We start from the raw sequence: 9,932 nt of genomic DNA on the forward strand, positions 1-9,932 counted from the left end.
TGAGCAGTGCCTATCTCCAGAAAAAAAAGCACCTAAACTACGACATGCAGAGCTACGTGAAGAGCAGGTAGACCAACTGGAAAAGTACCACCATTCAAAAGCTTTCTGATGCGGGTCTTGAAACAAAGCAGAGAAATGATGACCGTTAGTGGCCACAGGTGCGAAAGCTCTCTCCAGAGCTACTGGAAGCCGAGTCTCGGGGACCGGAGAAAGTGGAGCAATATTCTCGCCACGCCAAGCAACAGCCTAGAACAGGGGTCGGCAACTGGCGGACCGCGGTCCGGATCCGGACCCAGACGCCGACCTATACGGACCCGGAGCTATAATCAATACATTAATAGGCGATTTTTCGGCGCCTCCCGCTTTTTTAATGCTGATTTGGGTGATTTATGTAATTCGTGGAGAACCGAAGAGTTTTCGTTTTGGGGGCGGGGGGCGGGGGGGGGAGTCCGTCCGTCAGTCCGACTTCTTCAAAAAAAAGAAGAAGAAATCTAGATCGCAAAATAATTAAACAAGCGAGTACCTGTTTTTCCTGGCCAAGGACAGGTTCATTGAACACAACACGAGCGTAACGCGTCTTCACGTTACGCTCGTGTTGTGTGTATGTCTCGTCTGAAATGAGTGCTGACGGAGAGCACCAACGCCGCTCCAGCTCTTCAAATATTGCAGTACCCATAAGGAGCCATGCCGCAGTGTTTGCGTGGCTGCGTCTTTAGTTGTAAGCACAGTGGCGATCTGTTGTTATTAGCATCTGGTTAGCTAGCTATGCTAACCAATTTAAAGAGCTTTTCTACAACCAGGTGGAAGAGAGCTCTCTCCTGAGAGGCTCAAATAACCTCAGCTCAGTGAGGTTAAGAGACACCTTGATATGATCATTATAGTTATTAATGAGACATTAGAGACTCAATTATTAACAGGTATAAAATACTATATGACTGTAACAAAAAAGTTGTTAAAAATAACAAGAATAGAGTTTGAAAGGGGAGTGATTTGTAAAATATCCAAAAAGAAAAATCTGCTTACAGTTCTGTTTCATATGGGTGTTGAAAGATGTACCCATAGATCTCTTAAATTTTTGTTCTCAAAGTGCACCAGATTGATGCTTTTAACTTCAATATTTTAAAAAAATCTTCCCGGGGGAGCATCCCCCCAGGACCCCCCTAGAGGATGTTAGGTCCCCCCCACTTAAATCATGTTCACATGGATACTAAATACATTTGCACACATCTTGTGTCCATATCTTTCTATTTTGGTGGTCATGCCACAACCGTGCTTGTGAATGCATACGTGAGTCATGGTGAGATCTCTGGATTAAGAGGTTGCTTTTTCTTTGCACAGCATGAAAGAAAGGCCAAATGAATGGGCTGTGATTTTAGTTTTTTTAAGTAGAGGTTGAGTTCAATCATTTGTACGGCCCTCGGAGGATGTTCCCCACCCCTGCTGTAAATAATAATAAAAACCCTTGATTTATAACGTAACATCTCTGTCTCCTATTGATCTGAGTATATTATAAAGAATAGCCAGTTAATTGAAGCATTATAACATAGGACTTTTTCACATGGTATATTACGCTGTATTTTTTCTGCTTCGAATAGTTCTCTCTTTTTTCACCATACCTGTGTTTGCATCACTGTAACCAATGAGCACCTGCATGTGTATGAGAATGGCCCTGACACCATTTCAGCCCAGATTTACAAACTCCTGGCAGGACAAGCTCCAGCTCAATTCTCGCACTGAATTAAACAAAGTGAGTGAGGGACTGCAATATAAGAGGGAAAGAAAGAGAAACTTTAAAGCTGTTCAATTGTTATGATGTGTAAAGACTGATATTGTTCTATAATCGTCTGAAACTGTTAAGTCATGATGTGAAACGGTTAACAAAGAAAAAGGGAAACTCAAGCTGCTGCTACATTTTATTTTATTTATCTAAAATAAGCACTTTTCAAGATGCACATTTTCAAAAGCTATTTTATTTATTTTCTCTATTTTATTTGTAAATGCAGCCCGAGAGGAACATTACACATATCCACAGTATTTACTGTATATCTGTAGAGTTCAATGTTAATTGATAATAAATATTGTTGTTTATGAATTGTTCTTTATTTGATTGGCAGTCAGTTGTTGATTACATGCAGACGTTGATAAAGCTACAGCTACTTCAATATCACACTAATTCATAAAGCAAGTTAGACATTTTGATGTTCCGGACCTTCGCATGGGGAGATGTTCTCTAACTGGACCTCGTTGCATTTTAGTTGAATGCCCCTGGCCTAGAACAACCTCAACCTATACAAGTGACCACGTAAGCAATGCTACTGATGCTGGACAGTTTTTCAGTGGGTGCACAATAAACAGCAACATACACATTAATGTAAATAAACAGCCAAATAATGGATCAACGCTCTCTGTCTAATATGTTCGCTAGCTGTTAGTGTTGTTGCATAGCAACCACCTCGCTATGTTTCGTGCAGAAGGCAAAGGAGGGATTATTTTATTTTGAACATCATTATTTACTAATAAAAACTATTTAAATTAGAGTGTGTATTTTTCTTTCATATTGCCACACTTGGTAACCGTTTTAGCGTCGGGCCGAACCACGCCCCTTAGCTGTGATATAATGAGCATATACAACGGCCTGTCGTGAGCTATTGCTTAAGTATATGTCATCTGTGATTGTTTTTTGTAATACAAGTACAAGTTCAAGTTATAATATATTAAAATAAATATCTGAAATGTTCTTCCTGTCTAAGGCATCTGAAGACGTATCTGAGTCCTTGTTTTCATGTCAAGGAACCAAGTATTAAAATCTTAGACAGGGCGGCAACATTTTAGGACTGTAGCCAAATACTTTCACTGCTGAGTCACACCTTGAAATGACTGTCCTTTCATTTCCACTTCGGTAAACAATACATCCAATGACTAAGATATTCAATATCTCATAGAAGTCAGTGTTTATGAGATGAATTTATGCAAAGTGTACTTCATGCACATTTTCATTTTGTTTTTCATTTTAGTTTCACTTATAAGTTCAAGCTCTTACTTTCAGTTTACTTTTCTCAGATATGGATTTCCTTCAGGTTAACAAACCTGACTGACAGGTAGCAACCCAAATGACTGTCTCTTTAATAATTAAAGTCAGTTTGAATGACGGATGAATGCTGGAATGTTTGACAATAGTGCCGTGTGACTGAAGTCTTTATAAGGAACAAGCATCGGGCCAAAGAGACACAGAGCGCTTTGTATTTTGTGAAAAGGCACGGACAACGGAGAGGATCAACCATCATGTAAGTCATTTCAAATCTAATACATTTCAATTTTCTACTAACTTACTCAATTTCCTTTTGTTTAATGTGTAGCGAAGTTTTTTTTTCTTATAGATGTCAAGTTAATACTATAATATATAGTAATAAAAGCAATAATATTAGTCCTCATTTCAAGAATAATTCATCATTCACATTATGCAGATGGCATTTTGGTTTGGTTTGTAATAATAAAAAGTAATGCCCTGAACAGCCAATTAGATCCTTTGAAAATATGTTTAAATAAAAAAAATATTAAATATTAAACTGGCTTAAAGGAGACCTATCATGCTATATTTGAATAATATAGTGTAGGGCCATACCTATATAAGGTATATTTATACGTTTTGTTTTTCAAAATACCAAACCGATCATGCATTTTAGCCATTCCTCATTTCGCTCTCCTCCACCCTGTCTTTGCATGCGCAGCAGCTGACCACGCCCCCCTGCAAAGGAGGGGGCAGAGTTACGAGCGTCATGTTACCGTGCTGTTACCATGCCACGGCAACCTCTCATTCCCCTGATTGGTGGAGAGTTGGCCATATAGGCGGAGCTCCTCGTCACTGACTATTTTCAAATCTGGATCAGTCTGTATCAGATCCGTTGCAGCCCCGTTTTTAGAGATTTTGGGTACGGAGGAAAATAGAGAGGGTTGTGTTTTCTGACACTTGGTGAGTTCCCTGACACACCGGGGACACATATTCATGTATACAAGACGTACAAAGGTGCATTTTGCATGATAGGTCCCCTTTAAGTTAAGTTTGTTTTGGTATATATTATGTGATTTGAAATGAACATTTTACGTTTAAGATTGCATAATCATATTAGATGAACAGGACTCAAATATTTATGTTGGACAATACCTTTTTGTTAATGTACTTATCTCCTTGTGTTATTTGACAACCCGGTATCACGGCAAGACGTGAACATGTGAAGATTTACCATGCTGGGAGGCGTGAAGATGTCACGATTTCGTCCCTTCAAACGTGACAGTTACACGGTATTGTTAACATGGCCCAACCAGTGGAGAAATACCCGGAAATGCCAAGCAAATGCTACCCCGACGATCGGTTGTTATTGTCAATATTAATATAATAATAATTTATTTTTTAATAGTCACACTCCATTTCGCCCATTTTCTTGTTGCCCCAGCTGGTCGACACTTCTTTTTGCAGAAACAAAGGCTACATTAATGTATTAAATCGATGTTAATCCATGTGTGTGGTTGTGGAATTAACGGACGTGACGTTGTGTGATTGCGTTGCCAGGCAACAACTTGGCTTCATGTTAATTTACAAACTCTTCAACTAGAACCGTAGTTATATTTAAAAACATTTTAGAAGGCCTCACGAAATACTTTAATGTAAATTTAAATTGAAATGTGAAGGAATGTGTGTATAACAAAATACATCCGTTATAAACAATACCGGAAACAGACGTAGGCAAGATCCTCAGCTCGGTGATTGGATGGTTTAGCCACAATGCACGTTGGGATATGGTGTTTATGCGATGTGAAATCCGAAAACATTTAAAAAATATATATATATACTTTATTCCGAGTGTGCTTGCTTTTCTCTTTGGAGGTTATCACGTAACGGCATTGTAATACACGGTTCGGCTGCATTAAATATTACATATCTGCCGTAGTGCTCTATTTATAGAGCCCTGATGAGAAGACTTCTGGACAAACAGGAAGAACTGCCGCCAAAACTGAAAACGTGACGTGGATCATAAATATATCAGCAATTAAACAACATCTTAGATTTATTGAGAATAATGAGTCATCTACCAATTGGATCAAATATAAAAGTCAGCCGAATTAGTGTTGATACTGCTAGAAGACGTATTGTGTGAAAATAAATCTAAGATGTTGTTTAATTGCTGATATATTTATGATCCACGCAGTGGCGTAACAAGGTTGTGAATGGCCCCGGTGCAAATATTCTTTTGGGGCCCCCCCCCACCCCATCGCCCCAAACATAAGCGCACGCTGATGTGCTCACACACGCACGGACATACACAACCACTCAGAAGCGCCACATGCAGGGATGCAAACTCGTCAGGTATGAAAAAGGTGACAAGGATCCGAGCCCCGGCTCCCCCACCCCACGGAATATCGGCTTTAAAACGAGGAATAACAGAGGATTTTAGCAGTAAGAACAACTAAAGCAGGTAATATTAACAGAAACGCCAAAGAGTCACATCTAATAGAAATATATAAAAGCATTTATTTTAAATTGTGTAGCAGTCAGTTTGTCATTTTGGCAGCACTGTTGAGCATTTTGAAAATATATGTTCATGCCTCTGTGCAAGGCTTAGTCTTTCTATCTTTATAGCCACATGGTGTAAAGTAACTAAGTTCATAAACTCAAGTATTACTTGGATACAATTTTGAGATACTTTATTTAAGTATTTCAATGTTTATTTAAGTATTTCAATGTTTTTCTACTTCTACTCCACTACAGTTCAGAGGTAAATGGTGTACTTCTACTCCACTACATGTATTTAATCCCTTTAGTTACTTTACAGATGTGGATGAATGATGTGAAATCTAATCAAGTGTTAAATCAGACTTTAGTTCCACCTGGAGTAAATCCACCAGCTACCCTGCAGTATACAAAGTCATTCAAACTAGCTGCACCTTTACCAGCTTTGAGAACACTTTAATGATCAATCATTATAAAACATATCATATATATTATTCTGAAATGGACCAATCTGCACAATGACTACTTTTACTGTCGCTACTTTCACTATATTTTGATGAGAATACTTTTCTACTTTTACTTGAGGAACATTTTGAATGCAGTACTTTTACTGTAACAGAGTATTCCTACACTCTGGTACTTCTACTTTTACTCAAGTACAAGATCTGAGTACTTCTACTTTTACTGAAGAACAAGATCTGAGTATTTCTACTTTTACTCAAGTACAAGATCTGAGCACTTCTACTTTTACTGTTGCTACTTTAACTATATGTTGATGATAATACTTTTGTACTTTTATTTGAGGAACATTTTGATTGCAGGATTGTTCCTACATTCTGGTACTTCTATTTTTACTCAAGTAGAAGATCTGAGTACTTCTATTTTTACTCAAGTACAAGACCTGAGTACTTCTACTTTTACTCAAGTAGAAGATCTGAGTACTTCTACTTTTACTAAAGTAGAAGATCTGAGTACTTCTACTTTTACTCAAGTACAAGATCTATAGCTACTTATACCACCTCCGTTTATAGCCTATGAAAAAAACTATGAGAAAACGAAGGCTAAAGCTAACGTTAGCAGATAGTGACAATGTATGCTAGTTAGCTAGCTTAACGATAATATTGCGACAGAAAAACTTTTCAGTTCACATCACGCTCTGCCGCTCCGACAGGGAGCTCTGCTCTGAACACCTGAACGACCCGTTCTAACAGCTGTTCACCAGCGGTCCAGTCTGTGCCACAGTGACTTCGGACGTGCAGTTAATATTAACGAACGCACCGGTAGGTAATGTAGCTGCTGAAGCTAGACCATCATCTCGGAGCAGCAGAGCCTTATTATACATCCATGAGCAGAGCCGACAGGCAGGAAGACTCGTGCACACAGCTCGTACTTCATTATAATATATATATAAAAAGAACACCATGCATGTCATGATGGCACATAACAGCTCACGGCCGCAGATTACTCCGGGTCCCAGATACAGCTTCACTTCTGGAGCTAGATGGCAATGATGGTGGTGAGGCAGGTGAGCTATCGTTAGCCTCCGGCTGCCGCTGCACGACAACATTGCTAACGTTAGCGCTCGATTTCGAGGACGATGTATGACAAAAAAAACTGTCTATTTTTGTCAATTTAGCTGTTACATCTCCTTGTTCTCTCTTGTCCTTTCTCTTTTGAGCGCAGCTCTTGTGCTTTGGTTTGCTGTACATTATAAATGCAAGCTATTACATTTTTTATAATGCTACCGAACTTGCTGCTGCTAGCTACAGTACAGTACAGGTGGATTAAAGGGTTCGCTCGTCACGCAAGGTATCACATGACATTAAAGGGAGCAAGGTCATTGGACAGACAAATTAATTTAGGTTGCTTTGTTACTTTACTTTGACGGTCAATGCCATTGGGGCCCCAAAAAAAAATATTTAAAAAAATATTTATTTTCTTTTTTGATTTTCTTTTTGCATGGGCCCCTGTCCGGCTCTGCACCATCGATAGTTACGCCACTGGGTCCACGTCACGTTTTCAGTTTTGGCGACAGTTCTTCCTGTTTGTCTAGAAGTCTTCTCATCAGGGCTCTATAAATAGAGAACTACGGCAGATATGTAATATTTAATGAGGCCGAACCGTGTATTACAATGCCGTTATGTGATGACTTTCAAAGAGAAAAGCAAGCACACTCGGAATAAAGTATTATTTTATAAAAAAAAAAAGAGAAATCGGATTTCACATCGCATAAACACCATATCCCAACGTGCATTGCGGCTAAACCATCCAATCACCGAGCTGAGGATCTTGCCTACGTCTGTTTCCTGTATTGTTTATGATGGATGTATGCATTTGCTTGGAATTTCCGGGTATTTCTCCACTGGTTGGGCCATGTTAACAATACCGTGTAACTGTCACGTTTGAAGGGACGAAATCGTGACATCTTCACGCCTCCCAGCATGGTAAATCATCACATGTTCACGTCTTGCCGTGATATCGGGTTGTATTTCGACTGCAGATGTTGTCATCTAGTTGGCACAAGACCACAGATTTATCGATTTATTGAATGTTAGCTTGTGGAAATAAATGAAAAATGAAATGTTCTGTATTTTCTCTCTCAGTGATTCAATGTTACAGAAACAAGAACATCTAAAGCGACAGAGTGAATATCCAATGTGATATAACCTTCATGTGTAAGTAGCCCCATTTAAACAGCTCAACACACACACACACACACACACACACACACACACACACACACACACACACACACACACACACACACACACACACACACACACACACACACACACACACACACACACTATCATTTATGTCACTTCTGTTTTTGTCTTTGTCTTTCGGTTGAATTGGGTTCTATTTAAAGGAGTCCAGATATGTGGGAAATTATTTGTTTTAATGGTTTTCTGGTAGATGGTGTATCTGGTGAAGTGTAACTAATAAACCTTCTATCAAATTACAGGTACTGTGAAGGATCTGAACGACAATCAACACAAAACACCCACTAAATACTGAAGTCTGTCACCTGTAGGCCACATAACTCAGCTTTAAAAAGAAAAAAAACATCCAAGCAGATTGATCGGAGTCATTCTAAAAGATGCCCGGACAGCTTCCACCCCAGTTGTCCGGTCTGCTAATCAACCTCTGTGAAGCTGGGAGACTATTTATTAAGCAGCATGAAAGTAAGAAAACAAGAATGCAAGCCATTACAGATGAACTTGTAGAAATATCTAACAATTTAAAAGTCGTGCAGAACAATCGGAACAAAGCCAGACTACATGGGGCAGTCGTAGAAGGAGTTGGAGTAGTAACCGTGGGGTTAGCTGCAGCTTTTCTACCAGCTCCTGGAAAACTGGCATTATGCATCACAGGAGGCACGGTCGCAGTCTGTGGAGTAATATGGGCTCTTACAGCGAATGCTACCAAGGCCATGACAGAGATCATGAGTATCATCAAAATGGAAGACTTGGGGAAAGAATTAATGGAAATCATTGAGCTGCTAAAGGGTCTCCTGGTGGACATTAAGAAGGTGTCCCGGGAGTTGGAGGAAAAGTGCTCCTCTTTAATTACACCAACGAGGAACCAGGCAAAGATAGGACTGACGAAAACGGATGAACTTCAGCAGCTTCTGAGGCAAACGGCCACACTGTCAGAAAAAAGCAAGGAAGTCGTGGGCGGGACTCTCAACACACTGAGGCAAGTGAAGGAACTGTTAGACTTCATTATCACTCTCACCAGCAACACTCTTAAGACTGAGGATGACGCGAAGCTCAGAGACTTAATCACCGATTCAGCTCTGCTGTGTGAGAACACCGTGCTGGAGTTTGCAAAGATGAGGAACACGCTCAGGGACTACCTGGAGAAGCAGGCCGAGTAGGGACGTGCAACTCCATCGTTGAAGTAAAGCACAGTGTTGCATCACAGCTGCAAGCAAAAGTCCTTTGATAAAAATACAATTAATCTCTACTTGCAGTCAAACATAATATTCATATGATCATAAATACATTGTTGAAAGGTTTATATCCAAACGTAGGAATACAAATACTTGGGTTGAAATTTTATTTGTATGTTTTTTGGATTTTTTTTTTTTAATATAAACCAGTAAATGTTCGTAACCACAACTGTGTTTACTGTATATTCGTCTGTGATTGTTTTTTGTGAGTGTAATAAGTACAAGTTGAAGTGATAATATGTTAAAAGAAATATGTGAAATGTTCTTTCTGTCTAAAGCAGGGGTGTCAAACTCAAGGCCCGGGGGCCAAATCCGGCCCGCCACCTCATTGTATGTGGCCCACAAGAGCTTGCAAAGAATATAATACGTTTATTATAAGGTTACGTGCCGCTTTACAGGAGCACGTGGCCCATAAACTACATGTCCCACAATGCATCTCATTTTGTGAGATGCGCACTGAAGAGACTTGAA

The 9,932-nt window shown here is 39.5% G+C and overlaps 1 protein-coding gene across 2 annotated transcripts; it reads left to right on the forward strand.

Annotated features, from left to right (window-relative positions):
- Positions 1–3,195: 3,195 nt before the first annotated feature.
- Positions 3,196–9,630, forward strand: LOC307025011 (uncharacterized protein). Of its 2 annotated transcripts, none has more exons than XM_079659591.1 (3): positions 3,196–3,284; positions 8,110–8,181; positions 8,472–9,630. In XM_079659591.1, the coding sequence occupies exon 3, from the start codon at positions 8,607–8,609 to the stop codon at positions 9,384–9,386; it is 780 nt and encodes a 259-aa protein (XP_079515717.1). In that variant the 5' UTR covers positions 3,196–3,284; positions 8,110–8,181; positions 8,472–8,606; the 3' UTR covers positions 9,387–9,630. The 2 variants fall into 2 exon arrangements, with proteins under 2 accessions (XP_079515717.1, XP_079515718.1); XM_079659592.1 differs by lacking the exon at positions 3,196–3,284 and adding an exon at positions 3,947–3,970.
- Positions 9,631–9,932: the final 302 nt, after the last annotated feature.

Source organism: Notothenia rossii, assembly GCF_949606895.1.
Source record: "Notothenia rossii genome assembly, chromosome: 11".
NCBI classification, from domain to species: domain Eukaryota; kingdom Metazoa; phylum Chordata; class Actinopteri; order Perciformes; family Nototheniidae; genus Notothenia; species Notothenia rossii.